This window comes from Arachis hypogaea, chromosome 6, assembly GCF_003086295.3.
Source record: "Arachis hypogaea cultivar Tifrunner chromosome 6, arahy.Tifrunner.gnm2.J5K5, whole genome shotgun sequence".
Lineage (NCBI taxonomy): Eukaryota > Viridiplantae > Streptophyta > Magnoliopsida > Fabales > Fabaceae > Arachis > Arachis hypogaea.
The window spans coordinates 107,351,203-107,373,246 of NC_092041.1; the positions used below are offsets into that span (position 1 = coordinate 107,351,203).

The 22,044-nt window shown below is 39.7% G+C and overlaps 3 protein-coding genes and 1 pseudogene across 3 annotated transcripts; 1 reads left to right on the forward strand and 3 right to left on the reverse strand.

Annotated features, from left to right (window-relative positions):
* Positions 1 to 2,558: 2,558 nt before the first annotated feature.
* LOC140173750 (uncharacterized) lies at positions 2,559 to 3,683 on the reverse strand. Its single transcript, XM_072198323.1, has 3 exons — positions 3,478 to 3,683; positions 3,078 to 3,228; positions 2,559 to 2,981 (listed from the first exon to the last, which is right to left on the reverse strand). Exons 1-3 carry the CDS (start codon positions 3,681 to 3,683, stop codon positions 2,559 to 2,561), a joined length of 780 nt encoding a protein of 259 aa, XP_072054424.1.
* A 162-nt stretch (positions 3,684 to 3,845) lies between these two features.
* On the reverse strand, positions 3,846 to 4,373 carry LOC140173751 (uncharacterized). The gene has a single exon (XM_072198324.1). The coding sequence runs from the start codon at positions 4,371 to 4,373 to the stop codon at positions 3,846 to 3,848; it is 528 nt and encodes a 175-aa protein (XP_072054425.1).
* Positions 4,374 to 6,239: 1,866 nt separating this feature from the next.
* On the forward strand, positions 6,240 to 7,372 carry LOC112805889 (metal tolerance protein 1-like; annotated as a pseudogene).
* A 13,816-nt stretch (positions 7,373 to 21,188) lies between these two features.
* On the reverse strand, positions 21,189 to 21,725 carry LOC140173752 (uncharacterized). Its single transcript, XM_072198325.1, has one exon. The coding sequence runs from the start codon at positions 21,723 to 21,725 to the stop codon at positions 21,189 to 21,191; it is 537 nt and encodes a 178-aa protein (XP_072054426.1).
* Between the last annotated feature and the right edge of the window lie 319 nt (positions 21,726 to 22,044).

The following is a 22,044-nucleotide window of genomic DNA, read 5'->3' on the forward strand; positions in this document are numbered from 1 at the left end:
CAGCATTCATGGGAATCAGGAAAGTCTAACCTTGTCTGTGGTATTCCGAGTAGGATTCCAGGATTGAATGACTGTTACGAGCTTCAAACTCGCGATTGCTGGGCGTGATGACAAACGCAAAAGAATCAAGGGATTCTATTCCAACATGATCGAGAACCGACAGATGATTAGCCGTGCTGTGACAGAGCATTTGGACCATTTTCACTGAGAGGATGGGATGTAGCCATTGACAATGGTGATGCCCTACATACAGTTTGCCATAGAAAGGAGTGACAAAGATTGGATAAAAGCAGTAGGAAAGCAGAGATTCGGAAGGAACACAGCACCTCCATACACTTATCTGAAATCCCCACCATTGAATTACATGAGTAACTCTATCCTATTTTATTTATTTTCGTTTACTATAATTTCTTAATACAGTTGAATCCGCCTGACTGGGATTTACAAGATGACCATAGCTTGCTTCATACCAACAATCTCTGTGGGATCGACCCTTACTCACGTAAGGTATTACTTGGACGACCCAGTACACTTGCTGGTTAGTTGTGCGGAGTTGTGACAAAGTGTGATTTATGTTTGAGAGCACCAAGTCTTTGGAGCCATTGTTGATGATCACAATTTCGTCCACCACCGGTGTCTGTTGACGTGTTTCTTTTCCTTTTTACCCTCACGAATCCCTCCAAAAAAGGGAAAGCAAGTAAAGGATTTATGTCCTTCCGATCTGCCCAGGGTCGGAGGATTTTTGGCTTGTTCGAGGACTCTTACCACGGGTTCAAGGACAAGTACTTCAAGGTGCGGCCAGTCAAAGGTCGCCATCCCTTCTGGCTGTCGTTGGAGGGGCAGTGCCTCATCCCGACGTATTGAAGTTTTAGGGTGGAGTCCAATACCTTTATTAAGGTAACATACAAAGGAATGTCCTCTGTGGACAAAAAGATTGCCGACGTATTGTTGGCCGTGTTTGGGAAAAATCATGTGAACTCACATCTCCTTATGGGTGACCGAGAGGTCGCTAGAAATTATATTTGTGAGTAGCTTTAACTTGTATTTCTTGCGCTACTGTCGCTTTTGATTTGTTATGCGGACTTCACGACTAACCGATTTCATTCTCTTGTTGTAGTGGGGATGTCTGCCGAAGTGACCGGCCTTGAAAGCCTATTCAATACTTTTCTTGGCGGTGATAGCGATGAGGAGTAGGCCAATGAGAACCAGGAAGCTCCACCTGAACACAGTGAGGGCCAAGCCGTGCCCCCGGATGCTAACGAGGTGCCGATCCAAGGTGCTGATGGAGCTCATGTCTCAGTCTCTCCCCTCCGAGAAGAGGCCGTCGGTGCTGGTGAGAACTCGTCCTCTAGCCCGCAATTTGAGGAGGATGACGTGAGAATCATCAGCACCCCAAAGAGGAAGAGGTTGTCCTCCAGCCTTGGGGGAGTCCTTACCATGATGGAGAGGAACTATGATACCGAAAACTTTATAGATTCCCAGTTGCTTCCCGGCACGGAGGACTATTTCTGTGGCGTCGACCTCCCCGGGTAGGCGAGGTGGATGTACCGTTCTCTCCTCCGTGGTGCCGCCATCGCCAGGAAAGCCGAGTTTGAGCTGTCGGGAATACAGTCGGTGCGAAGGAAGCTTGAGTCCGCTGCTAAGGCCAACAATGAATTTAAAGTTGAAGTTGAGACGCTTCGGGAGCAGTTGTCCCAGGCAAATGAGAAGCTCAGAGCTGCCGAAGAGAGGGCCATGGCGGCTGAGAAAAAATTGAAGACTTCAGATGCTGCCATTTCTCGGTTGACCGAGCGGGAGATGACTTTGGAGAGTCAGCTCAACTCTGCGCAAGGTCGGGCGACTGCGCTGGAGAAGGATCGCGGCGAGGCTGTCTCGTTGGCCAAGGCTGCTCGGGCAGAGGCTGAAGAATGGAAGGGGAAGCACAAAGAGGTTGTGAAGCAGGGGAAGAGCGCCATCCTGATGACTGAAGAGGCTCTTAAGGCTCAGGTGAAGGTGGTGGCTCCCGACTTTGATACGTCGGCGATTGGAGTTTTCAAGATTATTAAGGATGGCAAAATCATCGACATGCTGAGGAAGTGACCTTTGTAGCTTGGACTTCTTTAGCCTTGTAGTTTTATATCTTTGTGGATCCTGGTTTGTAACCTCTGAATTTCTTACAAATGTTAGCCATTTTGTTGGGTTGTAAGTGTGACTTATTTTTATGACATTTTATAGTCGTTTCGTCGGCACTTGGATATCCGATTATGTGCATTTTACCGTTGTGTTGGTAGTCGGCAAAGCCAGGTCGTGGCTTTTATTGCTATATCCATTTTATTGCGTTATATTTTCTGGTTCCTGGGGTGATCAATCCCGGGATACCGTGTTGTCGTTCGCAATCGTAGTATGACGTAAAATAATAGAACAGATTTAAACGTGAAGTTAACCTTAATCGGAAATTAGACAAATATACATGATGATAACAAACATTTGAAACAAGAGTTTGGATAATGTTTTCTGGTTACCCATTAGTGATAGGGACCTTACTGATCACGGGAGATCGTCAGGTCGTTGAGCTCAACCTAAGAGTAAAACCTTCTCAGGTTCCCCGCATTCCATGTTCTAGGAACTTCTTTGCCATCGAGTCGTTCCAGCTTATAGGCACCTCTGCCGATTGCCTCTTTTACCTTGTATGGGCCTTCCCAGTTTGCCGCCAGCTTTCCTTCCCCTCTGGTCGGGAGGCCTACATCGTTGCGCCTCAAGACCAGGTCGTTCTGTTCAAACTCTCTCTTGAGTACCCTGGCGTTGTAGCGTAGGGCCATTCTTTGCTTCAATGCCGTTTTCGAAAAGTGGGTCATTTCTATGGTTTCATCAACTAGATCCTTTTCCACGACCTCTTCGACTCCTCCCAAAAGTAGCCGCGGGCTTGGCTCACCAATTTCGATAGCTATCATTGCATCTACCCCGTAAGTGAGACGGAAAGGGGTTTTGCCGGTGGATGACTGCTGCGTAGTTCGGTAAGACCAAAGGACTGAAGCCAACTCATCTTCCCATCCCCCTTTCTTGTGGTCAAGTCACTTTTTGAGGCCTTGTAAAATAACTTTGTTAGCTGCCTCGACTTGACCGTTTGTTTCGGGGTGTTCTACTGACGAGAACTTTTGCTTTATCCCCAAGCCAGCTAAGAATTCTCCGAACCTCTTGTCGACGAATTGGGTTCCGTTATCTGACACGACGACTTCAGGGATTCCGAACCTGGTTATCACTTGCCTCCACATAAAGTTTCTACAGTTGGCTGAGGATATGCTCGCCAGTGGTTCGGCCTCTATCCACTTGGTATAATAGTCAATAGCGACTATAAAGTACTTGACCTGTCCTAGACTGACCGGGAAGGGTCCTAGGAGGTCGACTCCCCAGTGAGAGAAAGGTCGGGAGGATGTCAACAGACATAGTTCGGCTGCTGGTGCCTTGTGAAAATTGGCGTTCTCCTAGCATTTGATGCACTTTCTCACGAAGTCTTTAGAATCCTTCATCATTAACAGCCAGTAGTAGCCGGCTCTGATGAGCTTTCTTGCTAGGGCCTTCCCCCCGATGTGGCGGCCATAGCATCCCTCGCGGACTTCTCGTAACACGTAGTCCGTTTGATCAGGAGGCAGGCACTTCAGTAGGGGTTGGCTAAGCCCTTTTTTGAATTGCTGGCCTTGTATCATGGTATATTTAGCCGCCTCCCTTCTCAGACTTCTTGCCAACTTCTCGTCTTCGAAGAGCATGCCGCTTTCCAGGAAGTCAGTGATCGGGTCTATCCAAGAGGGGTCTACCTTTGCTATGTGGAGGGTGACTGTCGGCTCTCTTACCAATCCTTGGATGAGAAATCAGTTTCCCGCTCCTAGCTTTGTACTTGCCAGCTTCGATAAGAGGTCTGCACGCGTGTTCCTCTCTCTCGGGACGTGCTGCACTAAGACTTCCTCAAATTGCCCGGTTAGCTCTCTGACCTTCTCCAGATATTTTTGTAGCAACGAGTCTCTGACCTGATATGTTCCATTTATCTGCGAAGTCACGACCTGTGAATCACTACACACTTCGAGTCTCGTGGCTCCAACTTCTTTAGCCAGGGCCAGTCTGCCCAGGAGGGCCTCGTATTCCGCTTGGTTGTTTGACACCGGGAATTTGAACTTGATTGACTGCTCGTAAAAGAATCCAGTGGGGCTTTCCAAGATTATCCCGGCCCCGCCGGACGTCTGGTTGGAAGCTCCGTCTACATGAAGCTTCCACCGTGTGTTCGGTGGCTCGGTTGGGTCTCCCGTCTTCTCCACCAAGAAGTTGGCCACGACCTGTGCTTTGATCGCATGCCTAGGCTCATATTGCAAGTTGTATTGGGACAGCTCGACAACCCAGGTCATCATTCTTCCCGCTAAGTCGGGCTTCTGGAGGACCTAGCGAACTGCTTGGTCTGTCCTAACGACCACTTTGTGACTTTGGAAGTACTGTCGTAATCCACGGGAAGAGGTTAGGATTGCAAGTGCTAGCTTCTCCAATTTGCTATGCCTATGTTCCGCTCCTTGCAATGCTTTGCTCACAAAGTAAATTGGTTGTTGGGTCTTTCCTTCTTCCCGCACCAAGACCGTTGCCATTGCTTCGTCCGTTATGGCCAAGTACAAGTATAACGGTTCGCCGTTCTTGGGCTTCCCGAGGACAGGTGGTGATGCCAGTATTTTCTTGAAGTGTTCGAAAGCCTCTTCACACGCCGGGGTCCACTCGAAAGCTACCCCTTTCTTCATCAAATTGAAGAATGGTAATGCCTTAGCAGTCGACGCCCCGAGGAAACGGGACATCGCTGTGAGCCTTCCGACCAACCTCTAAACGTCCTTGACACACCTCGGGCTCTTCAGTTGGAGTATTGCTTGACACTTTTCTGGGTTGGCCTCTACTCCCCTTTAGGTCCTAAGAATTTTCCTGCTTCCATGGCAAAGGCACATTTGAGTGGGTTGAGCCTTATGCCGTGTTGTCGAAGTGAGGCGAACACGTTTTCTAGGTTGCTTGTGAGGTCATTAGGCTGGGTGGTCTTTACCAGGATATCGTCTACGTATACCTCCACCGTTTTGCCTGTAAGGTCGCTGAATATCTTGTTCATCAACCTTTGGTAGGTGGCCCCCGCGTTCTTCAGCCCGAATGGCATTACCTTGTAGCAGTATGTTCCCCCTAGCGTTATGAACGCCATTTTCTCCTCGTCTGGCCTGTGCATCGGTATCTGATTGTAGGCAGAGTAAGCATCCATGAAGCTCAGATACTGATATTCCGCCCCCGCGTCGACGAGCGCATCTATGTTGGGTAGGGGGTAGGAGTCCTTGGGACATGCTTTGTTAAGGTCAGAGTAATCCACACACATCCTCCATTTTCCATTGTGTTTTTTAACTAGGACTACGTTCGACAGCTAAGTTGATTAGCCGAGTTCTCGTATGAATCCTGCTTCAAGGAGGCTGGCCGTCTGCCTGGCCACCTCCTCGGCTCTTTCTCGTGACATTTTCCTTCTCATTTGGGCTACTGGTTTGAACTCCGCCTTGACGGCGCTCACTAGCTCACGAGCTTAGCTTATCAAGCTATTAACAAGTCGAATTCGAACCGATTTATGAGCTGACTTGACTCATTTCTAACCCTAGTTTTAAGTACTCTATTTTTCTTTTAATGTTTATTTTAACATTGGTGGTTGCTTGTGCTATTTTGTAGACCGAAACCTTAAAAAATTATTATTCATGATGTATATCAAAATTAATTATTAATATAAAATATATATTAAAATATAAAATATATATTTAAATAAATTAAGTTACATATATTTATATATATAAATATATATGATAGCTAATTTTCGTAAATTATTTTAAGGTATAACTAATATTTTTAAGGTATTTCTGTATAACTAGTATTTTTGTTTAAAAAAAAATTAAAAAGGACGAAGATATAAACTATACGAATCTTTTTAATATAGTATGCCATACAATAAATAAAACAGAACAAAACTATAATTTACTTCGCGAGGACCTTGCTTTTCTGTCTTTTATGTTGCAAATGAGAAAGCTATATATGTTATTTGGGTTCTGAAATTTGATGTGCTGCGCTTTTGGTAATGTGAAATCTACCGTTACCAAACATTGGTGGTTCCCTACTCACCTTAATTAATGCATGAAAAAAATAGTTAGAAGCATTAATGTCCCTCCATTCATATAATCCCTTATGCAGTTAAAGAAACATAGGGTATATTTATATGAAAGATTATTTTCTTACAAAATATATGGTTCCATGGCCTTAGCCATGGATTCACCTTGTCTACACATGATCATCATCATACAAATGACGTGCACCATCATGCTCATGATGATCACACACACCATGGTGATGAAGAGCCTGCAAAAGAGGGACATCATGGGCATAATCATGCTCACAAGGATGTTATTAAACCACTTCTTGGTGAACCCGAACCGGAGAAGAAGAAGCCATGGAACATAAATGTACAGGGGGCTTATCTCCATGTCCTTGGGGACTCTATCCAAAGCGTTGGTGTAACGATCGGTGGAGAAATCATATGGTATAAGCCTGAGTGGCAGATAGTTGATTTGATCTGTACTCTAATCTTTTTGGTAATTGTTCTGGGGACGACTATCAATATGCTTCGAATCATATTGGAGGTTCTGATGGAGAGCACACCGCAGAGATCGATGCTACTAAGCTGGAAAGTGGGCTGCTGGAGATGGAAGAAGTAGTGGCTGTTCATGAGCTGCATATATGGGCCATAACCGTCGGTAAAATCTTACTAGCTTGTCATGTTAAAATCAGACCCGATGCGGATGCATACATGGTCCTAGACAAGGTTATTGACTACATCGAAAGGGTCCATAACATCAACCATGTTACAATACATACAGACAGAGCGTTAGTTCTTTTTTCTGTGAGGTGTTGAGATTATGAAGGAAGGATTTAGTTTAGATTTGGGGGCATTATCATGCTTCTAGAACTCAAATTTCTCTATGACAATAATGCTTGTAGGTCTAGACTAAATCCTTTCCTCATAATCTCAACACCTGACGGAAAAAAGAACTAACGCTCTATCTGTATTGTAACATGGCTGATGTTATGGGACCCTTTCGATGTAGTCAATAACCTTGTCTAAGACCATGTCTGCATCCGCGTCGGATCTGATTTTAACATGGCAAGCTAGTAAGATTTTACCGACGGTTATGGCCTATATATGCAGCTCATGAACAGCCACTACTTCTTCCATCTCCAGCAACCCACTTTCCAGATTAGTATATGGCCCGCATTGTATATAAATTTTGTACTTAATGTACTTTATTGTATTTATGTATAGTTTCTTAATAAAAACATTAATATATATTTATTAAAAGATTTAATTTGCTTAATATACAAAAAAAATGATGTGATTAATCTCTTTTATTATATTGATGTTTAATCTAATTATTACACTCTATTACATGACACCTTTGTCCGGAAGATTTCGATACTTCACCTTGAATACTCCTTAAGTTGGGCCAACCGTGGGCGAGAGAACATAAAATGAGAATACATCACATTCAACTCAAAACTTTAAGGTGTTAAGTTAATGGGTCTCTCATCTTATAAACTCCTCACTCTTCTTTGCTTTCTTTAATGTAGGACTAACTTAACACTCCTCACACTTGCAACATTAACACATGCATGATACCATTCTCAAGTCTCAATCGATTTGTATATTTATAAAATATACAAATTTTATGAGCCAACTATCTTATAAAATTTGAATTGTATTAGAGTTGTTATTAATGAATATTTTTAACATAGTTAAGTGGTAATTTTTTATTCACAATGTGAAAGTGGTGAGTTCTGGAAGGTGAAAGAGCGACTTCACAAAACTCAGAGAAGGGAGAGTGTGTTTCTTATTCACATCTCAATCACCATTCTACTTGAAAATGGGAATGCAAAAACTGACCATACAAAATAATATTGTTGATATATATAGTCACTAATTACTCTACTGCTAACTGATTTTTCTCTACTGTACAAAGTAACTAAGTCATTGTTACATTTTGTAACCAACACTATACACATAAGCCCACTACACTAATTAACTAGTAAAAGTGTTAAGTCATGTAACACCCCCTCTCAAGCCAGAATTAGTTACATCCATCATTGTGAGCTTGTCATGACAGTCTTGAAACATCTTTGGAGTTAAGGCTTTAGTCAATATATCTATAGTTTGATTAACAGTTGAAACAGGAAGCAATTTTGTCACTTGTTCTTGCCATTTGTCTCGAACAACATGACAATCCATCTCTATATGCTTAGTTTTTTCATGAAAAACTGAATTGGCCGCAACATGCAAGGCCGATTGACTATCACAGTATATTGCTATTGGCTTACTCAATTCAATCTTCAAGTCTCCAAGTATATTGGTGATCCACTGTGCTTTTCTGATGGCCATTGCAAGGGCCCTATACTTTGCCTCACATGAAGAACTGGCCACTGTATTTTGTTTCTTGCTTTTCCAGGATACAATAGAAGTTCCTATAAAAAAAACAATACCCTAAAATTGATCTCCTTGTGTCTGAGCAGGCTCCCCAATCACTATCTAAAAAACCAGTTGGTTTCAAGTCAGTTTGGGATGAGAACATTAGACCCAGGGCAGGTTTGGCCTTGAGGTATCTTAATACTCTGATGGCTGCTTCAAAGTGTTTGTCAGTAGCACAGTCTAAGATTTGGCTTAATTTTCCTATTGCATATCCAATATCAGGTCGAGTATTGGTCAAATAGAGTAATCTTCCTACTAATCTTCTGTATTCAGATGCTGAATTGAGTAAACTCCTTGAATCTTTTGCCAATTTTATTGTGTAATCCATTGGTGTAGTTGCTGCCTTTGCATCCATTAATCCATACTCCTTCAACAGGTCGATGCAATATTTTCGTTGACATACTGCAATGCCCCTCTTGCTTCGAGCTATTTCAAGGCATAGAAAAAAGTTTAAGTCACCCAAATCTTTGATCTTAAATAAATCATGCAAGTGCTTCTTGACGGACCCAATTTCATCTATGTTATTTCCAGCAATGATTAAGTCATCTACATATACCAAGATGGCTGTGAATTATGAACCATGACATTTTGTGAAGAGACTATAATCATTTCGAGATTTAGTGTAGTCAAAATCGATCAAAGTGGTTGATAATTTGGTGTTCCATTGTCTACTGGCCTGCTTCAAACCATACAAGGATCTGTCTAATCTACAAACTAAGTCTGGTAAAGGCAATGTTAAACCTGGAGGGGGTCACATGTATACTTCTTCAACTAAATCTCCATGTAAAAATGCAGTGTTGACATCTAATTGGTGTACAAACCAATTCTTTACGGCTGCTATTGACAAAATTATCCTCAGTGCTCTCATTTTTACCACGAGACTGTAGGTTTCAAAGTAATCCACCCCTGATATTTGGGTGAAGCCTTGAGCTACCAGTCTTGCCTTGTATCTCTCCATAGATCCATCAGGATTCAATTTCAACCTGAACACCCATTTGCACCCTATTATCTTTTTAGCATGAGAAAGCTTGGTAAGAGTCCAAGTCTGGTTTTCCTTTAGAGCAATTAATTCTGCATTGATAGCTTCTTGCCAGTTCGAATCACAAACTGCCTCAGCATAGGTTTTTGGTTCTTTGTATTTGGCCTGGTTGGATTTTTGTGTGATTGACTCAGGTGATAAAAAAAGGAGAGGAACTGGGGACTCAAACTCAAAGAAAAGAATGGAAGACATGTCAAAAATTTGATCTGCCTCATTTAGTAACATATTTGTGTAATTTTCAAAAAATTCTTGAGAAGAACACGATGAATTGTGTGAAATGTTAGAAAAATCATTTGCTGATGCATTCATGCTATTGCAGTGATAATCATTGAGGTATGTGTGACGTCTTCTTTCTCTTAAGGGTCTTCTAGGTTGTGATGCTATGTCAGGATATGGATGCATGTTTGAGTTAGTGTGGCAATATGGTGATGGATGTAAATTGTTATTGGGATTGGTTTGAGTATGTGAGGTAGAATCTAAATGAGATGATAGATGCATGGTATCTAACCAACCTTGGAAAAAAGAAGTTCATCCAAATCTAGAAATGGATCCTCGGATAAAGATGCATGATGCAATTTCGGGACAGTTTGCATTTGTCTATTATTTTCATCATTGCTTGAAAATTTCTATAATGCAAATGGGAAAAAATTTTCATAGAATTGAACATTTCTAGAAATGAAAATGTTTCTACTCTTAACACTGTAAAGATGCACTGAATGTCCTACTGCAAAGTTCCAGAACCTTTTAGGCATGTTTGAGTGAAACATCAATACTCTTGTAATTTCTAAAATGTGTTGATATTTTCTCTCTACTATGCCATTTTGTTGAGGAGTCTCAACACAGGTAGTTTGATGTATTATACCCTTAAATTCATTTCCATTATCTGTTCTAACCTTTTTAATTACCATGCCAAACTGAGTTTCAACCATTTTAACATAATTTTTTACTAAATCAGCGGCTTCTCCTTTTGATTTCATAAAATATAGCCATGTAAATCTACTTTTGTCATCAACCACAATTAAAAAATACTTGAAACTAGAAATTGAAGCTGTATTTATAAGTCCCCAAATGTCCATATGGATAATGTCAAATTTATTTTCACTTTTTGAAACTCTAGTTGCATATGATAATCTTTTTTGTTTTGCATAGTGATATGAGTCACAAGGATTATTACAAGCAGAAAAATTCAAGTTATTGTATTCTTTTTTCATTACAATAATCATATCATGAGGTATGTGTCCTAATCTGAGGTGCCAGAGCTCAGAGTTATCTAATTATGCAGGCTGAACAGCTAGTGCAGATGCAGATGAAAGAACAGATGAAGATGCAGATTGTGCAGGTTGAATAGCTAGTGCAGATGTAGATGGAAGAACAGATGAAGATGCAGCTTGAACAGGTGTGAGGTTTTCAAAAGCATACAAGCCTCTTCTCTGTTCAGCTACACCAATTGTCTTTATGGTAATCTTTTCCTAAATTTCACATCCAAATTCATCAAATGTAAGTTTTAATTTTGAATCAGCAGTCAATTTAGACACAGATATTAGATTAAATTTGAATGTTGGAATGAAAAACACATGAAACAATTTAAATTGGTCCGAGAATACTATGGTTCCTGTATATTGGGTTATTGTACTAGTACCATCAGGCATATTAATAAGAACAGGTTTTATTTGATATAGACACTGAAAAATGACTTTGAATAAGCAACATGATTTGTAGCACCTGAGTCAATGACCCAGGATTTTGGACTGAAAGTGGACATTGACATTATGTAAGAGATACCTTGGTTTGACGGAAGTGTGGTGGCAATAATTTGATTTACGCTATGCTTTGGTTGTGCATCTTGCTTATTTAAGAGAGTTAATTATGCTTCCTTTTGTTCTAAAGTAAAGCCAAGCTCAGAATTGCCGAATACTTCTTGAGATTGATTGCTGTTATCATCACTTTCTTCAGCAACCAAATTGTTGATAGAGGCACCACCATTCTTGAAATGAGGAGGGAATCCATGCTTTTTATAGCATGTGTCTATTAGATGGCCATTTTTGCCACAATAACTGCACTGTTTTGAACCTCTTCCAGTCTTGTGATAATTGCCATAGCCTCCCCTACCTCTTTTGCCTCTACCCCTTCCTCTAATAATTCCACCATCGATTCTTGCATTGGTTATCAATGTCTTCCCTTCAACCATTTCATTCATGTTAAACTGCCTTTCTTGCTGAAGCAAATCAGAAAAAACTGCATCTACCTTGGGCAATGGTTTCATCAGCATGATTTGAGATCGTACAGTAGAATATTGATCATTTAATCCACGCAAGAGTCTTACAACACTTGATTCTTCCTTATAACCTCTCAATATATTCAATTCACAGGTGCAGTTTTTAGAACATCTTGAGCAGATCGGGATCGGGTGCAAATTATCTAATTCTTCCAAATCTCTTTTAATTTTGTATAGTAAGCAGTAATTGTTAACTTTCCTTGTCTTGTAGCAAATAGATCTTCCTCTAGTTCTGCAATTCTATATATGTCTCCGTGACAGTACCTATGCTTTAATTCTTTCCACAATTCCTCAGCAGAATTTATCCACACTACACTCTTAGTTATCTTAGGGCTTAAAGATTGATTAATCAAAGAAACCACATATGTGTTAGATCATTCCCATGCTTTAAACAACGCAGTTCCTCTTTCAGGTTTTTTAATTGATCCATCTACAAATCCTAATTTATTCTTTGATGTAAGTGCTCTCCACATAGCTTTCTTCCAAATTTGGTAATTGTTTCCTACTAAAGGAGTCGAAAGTAAAGAAGAACCTGAATTTTTTTCGAGATGTAGAAAATAGGGACCTACTGGATCCAATGCAGGATTTGATTGCGTTCTTGTTGCATTCGATTGCATAAGATTGATCTGGTTAACCAAACTTGCAAGAGCCTGGATATCTACAGAAGAGAACGATGGATTGTTATCTGACGCCATTTCTTCAATTTCTTGCTCTGGATTCAATTTTAAAGAAAATTTCAAGAACTGATGGATTTGTAGAATTTTTGCCCTAGAACTCACTGATTGGATCACTATTTGTCTGGACTAATTTTGTGCAAAACAAAGTAGCTCTCATCAGTCTCTATTGTGTGAGTTCAAGGGAGAAGGAAGAAGAAACAAAGAAGAAGAAGAAACAAAGAAGAAGAAGAAACGGAGAAGAAGATGAAATCGAAGAGGAAAGAAAGAAGGAGAAGAAGATGAAATTGAATTTGCAGGAAGAAGGAATTGAAACTGCATGCAAGTTAATTGAATCAGCAGGGAGACGAAATCAAAGTTGCATTCAAGTTTCTTTCGAAGTTTCTCAACCCTTCCATCCACGCTCACCGCACCATGTGAAAGTGGTGAGTTCTGGAAGGTGAAAGAGCGACTTCACGAAACTCAGAGAAGGGAGAGTGTGTTTCTTATTCATATCTCAATCACCATTCTACGTAAAAATGGGAATGCAAAAACTGACCATACAAAATAATACTGTTGATATATATAGTGACTAATTACTCTACTCTGCTAACTAATTTTTCTCTCTTGTACAAAGTAACTAAGTCACTGTTACATTTTGTAACCAACAGTATACACATAAACCCACTATACTAACTAACTAGTAGAAGTGTTAAGTCATGTAACACACAATGATATAGAAGTGAATTTTAAAAAAGATATACTTTGCTTAAATTCTTCATTTTTTCTTATTCTTTTGTTAGTTTTTTTTATTTTTATTTTTTCCTTTATTTTCTTCTTTATTTGATGTTTCAGTATTCTTTATTTTTCTTCTTTTTTACATATGCATATACCAAAAGATCAAAGGTCATTTATGTTGAGCTTTGAGCCTTTGACCTCTTCGTAAACTCTTCGAAAATTCATAGAATTACATGCTTAAAAAAATAGTATAATAAATTTTTTAAACTAACTATTGGTCAATTGTCTTTGCGATCAATATAAAATAATGACTATTGCTTTTGTTTTTTAACAGAATTATGATTCTGCTCCCAAAAAAGAATAACATCATATTTAAAACCTGGATACCTATTAAAAGAAAAAGTATATAAACAAAGTAAAATTAAAGCCAAAACTAACTTTTACATAGTTTGATAGATATCATACTTGTAAAATATGATAAACTGTATCCAATAAGGTCAACAAAAATATGTCAAAAAAAATATGTCAACGGTTTTCACCGGTTTTTTACACGACAGTATTACATGCTTTATCGGACCGCCAATGTTGCCGCTAATTGTTTTGTAAATGTATGTTTGTTATAGCTATAACCAGCTCATTCAGAGTGATTTCAATGTGAATTTTGCTAATTGATTAATGACACCCACCACCTGTTTGTTCTTGGTCTCAGCTGATTCGGTTATGTCTTTTTCTTATTTTATCTTTTGCGGAAGTGAAATTAATTAGTGAATCAATGATTATCTTGCTCTTAACAACCACATGATGACTAATTAAACTGTTCAATGGTTGGTAAATTTTGGGTTAACTATTTTATTTGATAATTCATATCCTTGCTCTTATATTTGGGTTCAAGATTAGGGGGTTGTTAGATCATAAAGCAGTTACTTGTATATTGTTAGAGAATCATTAGCATCAAGTTAGACCAATTAGTATCGTCTATATTTATATAGTATATCTGTATATTAATTATAGGATTCTATGCCTTTATTACTCTAATTCATTTAGCATCTATAAATACCCCTTGTATATTGTACCTCAATTTAGACTAATTAGTATCATCTATATTTATATAGTATATCTGTATATTAATTATAGGATTTTATACCTTTATTACTCTGATTCATTTAGCACCTATAAATACCCCATGTATATTGTACCTTTTATCAACCTAAATAATACACAAAACACTTTTCTCAGATCTCTCTCTTGTTTCTAACATGATATCCAGAGCTTAGGCCTTTTTTTCCATGAATATTAGTTCATAGCCCCAATGTTTTTTTTCCTTTCCGACAGTGTTCTTTGGCCTCTTTTTTCATTTCTTGTTCGACGCTTTAGTTCGTCACTCCCGTAACCATCTTGTTCGTCTTGTCGCCGTGATTCTATCGCAACCAGAACCGCCGCCATCCGCTGCTAGACACGCCTCCACGCACCGCTAAAAGACGCTGCCACTACCAGGTTGATCTTCCTTCCAGATTCCACCCGTGCCTATTTGCCCTCATTTTTCGATCTGTTTCCGATGCTTTGGTTCATCACCTCCAGCATCATTGTGTTCGTCTCTTCGTCAGCTTTCCAACGCCGCCGGAATCGTCGCCTGCGGCCACCGGACGCGCCGTCACGCGCCGCCAGAAGCTCCCTGCCCACCTTCATTCTTCCTCATCCCAGATGCTTTAGTAGCCGTTGGATCTTGCTGCTGATCAGACGATCCTGGAGCGCCCATGTGTCACGCCGTCAGCTTCCCCAGCGACCCGCGCACCCGCGATTGACCCGACCCGACCCAGCTCGGTTGCCCGCCCGCATTCCACATCATCGCCAATGTGGCCTGTCGCTCCTATCAGACGCCGCCACGTGTCATTGCTCCGTTGACGTGGCACTGACGTCACTGCTGATGTGGCGCTGATGTGGCAGACAAACGGGACCCTTCCTAAGATTTTTTGGTGAGCTCTTTCCGATTCTGCACTCTGATTTCTCATTTTCTGCTCTGAAATTGCTGTTTTTCCTCCTCTCTTTGATCTTTGTGACCACTATCATGGAAAATCCAGATGTTTTTGCTACCACCGACAGAAAGGATAAATTCTGTCGAAATTGTAACCGTTCTGGGCACCTCTTTCCTGACTGTCCTTTTGTTGAATGTCGCACATGCCACCAGACAGGTCATATTAGCTACTATTGTTCACAGCTGTTCTGCCGTTACTGTAAGCTCTCGAGACATTTAATTACTGCCTGTCCTACACGCCCACTACGTCCTGATCCACTCAACTCGTCTCTTGTCTCTCTATCTGATATTGCATCTCTTCTTCAGCGTCTTCTCTCTGTTTCTGGTAATACCCCTACTGCTTTATCGACCCCTCCAAGTAATTCTAAATGGTACTTTGACTCAGGTTGCTTTAATCACATGTCTCCGTTGTGTAATATTTTCTCGTCCATGTCTACCACTACAAATAGACCTTCTGTCAATACTGCAAATGGCTCCCTCTTGCACGCAACACACAAGGGTTCTATATCCCAGTCAACTCTTAATCTTTCTGATACTTATTATATTCCCAAATTAAACTTCAATCTTATTTCTGTTGGTCAACTTGTTGATCTGGGTTTTGACGTCACTTTTTTCGTTTCTGGTTGTCGTGTACAGGATCCTCGGACGGGACAAATCATCAGGATTGGATGTAAGGTCGGAAGGTTGTTTGAACTCGAGAATCTTCATATTCCTCCTGTACTAAATCTCTGTGCTGCTTCTTCTCCCTCTACCCTTCACTTATGGCATCAACGTCTTGCCCACACCTCCTTAGGAAAACTGCGTCCTCTTGTGTCTCAGGGTGTTTTAGGTCAGGTTCTAAATGAATCTTTTGATTGCATTTCTTGCCAAATTGCCAAACAACCTGCTTTATCTTTTCACAATAATTCATCTCTTGCTTGCTCTCCTTTTGATCTCATTCACTCTGATGTTTGGGACCCCGCTCCCACTGCCTCTATGGGCGGAGCTCGATACTTTGTCATTTTTATTGATGATTATTCCCGTTTTACTTGGGTTTATTTGATGACTAATCGCCATGAGTTACCTCAGATCTATATCAACTTTGCTACTATGATTAAAACTCATTTTTCCAAGGTCATTAAGGTTTTCCGATGTGATAATGCTATGGAATACTGTGATTCCAAACTCTTAGCCTTTCTTGCAGAACAGGGTACTTTGTCTGAGTTTTCTTGTCCTGGTACGTCTCAACAAAATGGTAGAGCTGAACGCAAACACCGTTACATTCTTGACTCCGTCCGTGCAATGCTTCTTTCTTCTTCGTGTCCTGAGCGTACTTGGGGTGAAGCTGTTCTTACTGCTGTTCATGTTATCAATAGACTCCCTTTTTCTGTTCTTGGTAATGTTACTCCCTTTGAGCGTCTTTATCATACCCCCCCAGATTATAGTTCTCTTCGAGTTTTCGGTTGTGTATGTTTTGCTCTCTTCAGCCTCATGAACATAGTAAACTTGAACCTCGGACTCGTATGTGTTGTTTCCTTGGTTATGACACTGAACACAAAGGTTATCGTTGTTGGGATCCTCTCTCTAAACGTATTCGTATATCTCGTCATGTTGTCTTCTGGGAGCACCACATGTTTTCTCGGTTCTCATCCTTTGAGTCCATTCCTACTACTCAGTCACCTTTGTTTACTAACCCCAATATTGATCTTTTTCCTAGTGATGATTCTCCAGATTCTATCTTGAGTGACCCTCCACAGCCTCATGTTCTTCCGCCTTCTCCATCTCCCGATGATTCCAGACCGGACGATGATCCTGCTCCTACCGTCATGCCTCCTCCTCCCGCTCATTCTTCTAGGGTAAGGAATACACCTCCTCATCTTCTTGATTATCATTGTTTTTCTACTATCCTTCATCAACATGAACCTAAGTCATTCAGAGAAGCCTCCTCAAACCCAAATTGGCAACAAGCAATGCAGGAAGAAATACAGGCACTTGAAAAAGCACACATTTGGGATTTAGTTGATCCTCCTTCTGATCAAGAAGTTGTGGACAGTAGATGGGTATACAAGATCAAGACTCACTCTGATGACTCTATTGACCGCTATAAGGCCCGCTTGGTTGCTCAAGGTTATACGCAAGAGTATGGTATTGATTATGAAGAGACTTTTGCTCCTGTCGCTCATCTTACGTCTGTTAGAGCTCTTCTTGCCATTGCCGTAGTTATAAAATGGTCTCTCAGTCAGATGGATGTGAAGAATGCATTTCTTAATGGGGATTTGAAAAAGAAAGTCTATATGAAATCACCTCCGGGATATCCTTGTCCTTCTAATAAGGTTTGTCTCCTTCGCAAGGCACTTTATGGACTTAAGCAAGCTCCTCGTGAATGGTTTGACAAGTTCAGCACCACCATATGCAGTCTTGGTTTTACTTCTAGCCCTCATGAGAATGACCTCTTCATTCGTAAAAGCGAACGTCGAGTTGTTCTTCTACTTTTGTATGTTGATGACATGATCATTACTGGAGATGATGTTGATGGTATCTCTGATCTTAAGGCCTCACTTTACCGAACCTTTGAGATGAAAGATCTTGGTTCTCTCAGCTATTTTCTTGGTCCCAAGATCATCTCCACCGATGATGGCATCTATCTCTCTCAGGCTAAGTATGCTTCAGATCTTCTTGCTCGTGCTGGGATTACAGATAGTCGCACTGAGTCTACTCCTCTTGAGCCTAATGTTCGATTTACCCCTATGGATGGCACTATTTTGGATAATCCGACTCTCTATCGATAGTTAGTTGGTGGTCTCGTCTACTTGACTGTCACCCGACCAGACATCGCCTATCTGGTTCATGTACTTAGCCAGTTCTTGTCAGCTCCTCGTACTACTCACTATGCGGCAGTTCTTCGCATTCTTCGCTACATCAAAGGCACTCTATTTCATGGCCTTTATTTTTCTGCTCATTCCTCTTTGTCTCTTTAGGCTTACTCCGATGCTGATTGGGTTGGTGATCCCACTGATCGTCGTTCTACTACTGGTTACTATTTCTTTCTTGGCGACGCTCTCATTTCTTGGCGTGCTAAGAAGCAAACATTCACTGCTCGCTCAAGCACAGAAGCTGAGTACCGTTCCCTCGCTGACATCACTGCTGAAGTTATCTCGGTTCGTTGGCTTCTCGAGGATCTGGGTGCTCCTCAGTCGTCCCCTACTGATATTTTTTGTGATAACCGCAGTGCTATTCAGATCGCCCATAATGATGTATTTCATGAACGCACCAAACACATTGAGATTGATTGTCACTTTGTTCGGCAACGTATCCTTATTGATGCTGTTTGTCTTATTGTTGTTGGAACACTAGATCAGACTGCTGATATCTTCACGAAAGCTCATCACCCAACTCGTTTCCGGACTTTGTTATCCAAACTCAAGTTGGTATCCTAAGCTCCCACTTGAGTTTGAGGGGGGATGTTAGAGAATCATTAGCATCAATTTATACCAATTAGTATCGTCTATATTTATACAGTATATCATATATTAATTATAGGATTCTATGTCTTTATTACTCTGATTTATTTAGCACCTATAAATACCCCTTGTATATTGTACCTTTTATCATCTTGAATAATACACAAAACACTTTTCTCATATATCTCTCTTGTTTCTAACATATATGATGTTTTTGGGCTAAGGTTGCAATTAGAGGCTTTGCAAGGCCTTCTAGTTTGATGAGTCTAGTCACAATAAGGATACATGCTGCTGAACAATTCTAAAAATGTCTCGTGATCTTCCTTTAATAGGAATTTAAATTCATATTCGTACTCATTTGATCACTTTTAGTTCCATAATTCAAAGAGATTTTTATCAGGTACAGAGCTAAGTTGGTTTTGTAAGGGGGGCCAAAATTAAAAAATCACGGAGAACTAAACTGAAAAATATAGATGATCTTCAAGAAATATTTAAAGGTTAGGGGTCATCACCCCCCTTTACTTTATGAGGCTCTGTCTCTAATTTTTATGTAAAATTATAGTAATTGTTTAATCAAGTCTGAAAATAACTTTTTTGTGCCGGTAGTGACTTGTTATGTACATCGAAGGGTGGTATCAAATTCAGTCATTAATTGAATTGTGTCATTTGATTGAACCACAAGAGTGGAAATTCTATTGAAAATTCATCTACATTCAATTTGTCTGATGATTGGTTTAGAAAATTCATTAAATTGTTGATGCCTGCTATTATTGGTATTGCTTCTTTAATGATAGGAGGAGTTTATGCTATTGTTATCTTTTCTTTCCAACTCTAAAGATTGTATTATTTTTAGTATATATTGTAGATGGAAGCACATGGCTCTAAGGATGCACAAGTCATTGAAATAAGTGGAGATCATGATGAAACAAGGAATCCAGGAGGGAGTAAGATCTGTAGTGAAGCGCCATGTCTTTTTGCAAATGCAGGATCCATCTCTAAAGATTCTGAGGAACGATCAACTTCCATGCGAAAGCTTGGCCGTGGCCGTGCACAGCCATGATGATGTTAACCACCAGACCAAATGCAGAAACTAAAAACATTAGAAAACCATCCTCACGAGGACCAGCTACCATTCTGTCGACTGCTTTGTATACCAGAATTCCAGCAAGCAACCATATCAATTGGATGGAAACCAAAGCCCCAAGAATCTCTATTCTAAAATATCCATACTATTGGCGGGGGTAGCTTCCCATCCAGCAGCTCATAAGGAAAATAAGGAAATGGCAAAGGCTGCAACATCCGAAAGCAAATGTGCCGATCAATTCAATTCAATTGGGATACCAAACATAGAATGAGTTGTCTTATCATCAGGTAACAATAATGAATCAATTCCACTTGAAGCAACATTAATAACAATTCTTCTTTGAGAACGCAATTTGGCAGATAAGAGTCTATACAAAAAAGTTTTTTCAGTCCCACCAAACCCATAAATGAAAAACAACCCGTGTTCCTTGTTAGTAACACAATGTATAATCCTATCATAGATTGACTTCTGTTCTTCATTCAACTTTGAAAAATTTGAATCGTGTTCTTCAAGCATCACAAAAATGTCATATTCTAATTCACGCAACACCATAAAATTACTAAATTGTGAGACCAAATTAACATTAGGAAGCGGCATACCAGCAAAATCTCTTAATGATTTTTCATTGGCCTGTAGCAATTTCTCTATCTCTATTAGACAAAATGTTTGTAACTCTTCGTCAGTCATTGTTATTCCTGCAATATATTTTTTTTTCAGTTAATAAATTCATCAAGATATCAAAAACTTGTAGTATTTGAAAATTTTCCCTATCATGCTATGTATGTATTCCAAACTTTGTGCATATCATTTTCTATTTATTTATTGTTAAGAGTTTTTCTTAATCCTATAAATAAAAAAGATAAACTAAAGATTAAGTAAAACCTGGAAAATGAAGCTCACTTCGTCTGTAATAAATGATATCATCAGATAAATATTTCCAAGTTTGATTCCAAACTAAAACGGGCCTAGAGACAGAACTAGATATTAACAATGAAACAAAAAGTTTTTTTCAATTGGGCGCCAGAAGATAACTCAGCCGCTTCATTAATAGCCAAGACAAACTCATTATCATCTATTAAAAAACCCATGGTAGAACATGCCTCTTAGAATGTATCATATAAAACAAAATTGACAGTCCTTATACTTCGAAAACTGGTGCATCCTCTTTGCACATTGAGAAGCATACGCATATAGAACAGCTCACCAGTTGAAGGATGAACAAAACTCAATCTTCCTATAGAAAATCCCCTTTTTCTTGGTTTTCACTGTCGAGATTGTAAATCATAAACGAATTTACTTGGGAACTCAGCATATGTTAGTGTTCGTCCTTCAACATATGTTCGATTAGCCATCATCCAAGCAGTAAACATTGTCATCAAATCTCTATTTCTTATTCAAACAGAGCCAATAGTATCATGATCATCAAACACAACATGCTGCTGATTAGGTAAATAAAATCTGAGTCTTTGCACAAGTGGCCATCTATGATGAATTTCATATGCAAAAATTCTCCACATAGATTCACAAGGTGAAAGATACCGACAATCATAATATTGTTTGATCTCATCAACCACTTTAAAAGAATGAGTTGTCTTAGTTAAATGACTAATGATTGCAGTTACATGATCTGGACCCTTGTTAATGTACTTGAAAAGATACTTTATAACATTTGACTTGTTGCAAAATTCCAAATTGATATGAGCCTGGTACTTCATCAACAATAATGAATTATATGGAACAACAAATCTATTATCAAGATCAACACCATAACTTTTAACTGTAACACCAATATCTCGACGCTTGTAAATAGGATAACCATCTTTATCAAAACTCGTATAATTAACAAACTGCTTCGGATAAAACTTGGAGCATCTTCTATCTTTCATGCATGGAGAAGTTGGTCTTATCCTACCACAAGGGCCATGAATCATGTATTTACTAACCACACTATACAAATGTGGAAATTTCATAGGATTAGGAAGTTCCGCACAAATCAACTCATCAACAATTTCAATATTCTGCAATCTATTCCTTCCATCAAGCCAAAGTAGAATATGTGCATGTGACAAACCTCTTTTTTAAAACTCAATTGTATACATACCTAAATAGTATAAAAATGTCTGAAAATATAGAAATTTTTATAAGTAAGCATAAATTCAATATAGAATTCTCTATATTCAATATACCTGCATTAAGAGGACCAAAAAAAATACCATTCTTAAGATCATTACGAAGACACTTCATCTTAGC

Coding starts and splice junctions, on each gene's coding strand:
- LOC140173751 (XM_072198324.1), bottom strand. CDS start 4,373: ATGACCTGGGTTGTCGAGCTGTCCCAATACAACTTGCAATATGAGCCT.
- LOC140173750 (XM_072198323.1), bottom strand. CDS start 3,683: ATGATACAAGGCCAGCAATTCAAAAAAGGGCTTAGCCAACCCCTACTG. Junction 3,229..3,477: donor TCTAAAGACTTCGTGAGAAA/GTGCATCAAATG, acceptor AGTGATAACCAG/GTTCGGAATCCCTGAAGTCG. Junction 2,982..3,077: donor AAGTCGAGGCAGCTAACAAA/GTTATTTTACAA, acceptor CGAACTACGCAG/CAGTCATCCACCGGCAAAAC.
- LOC140173752 (XM_072198325.1), bottom strand. CDS start 21,725: ATGATTCATGGCCCTTGTGGTAGGATAAGACCAACTTCTCCATGCATG.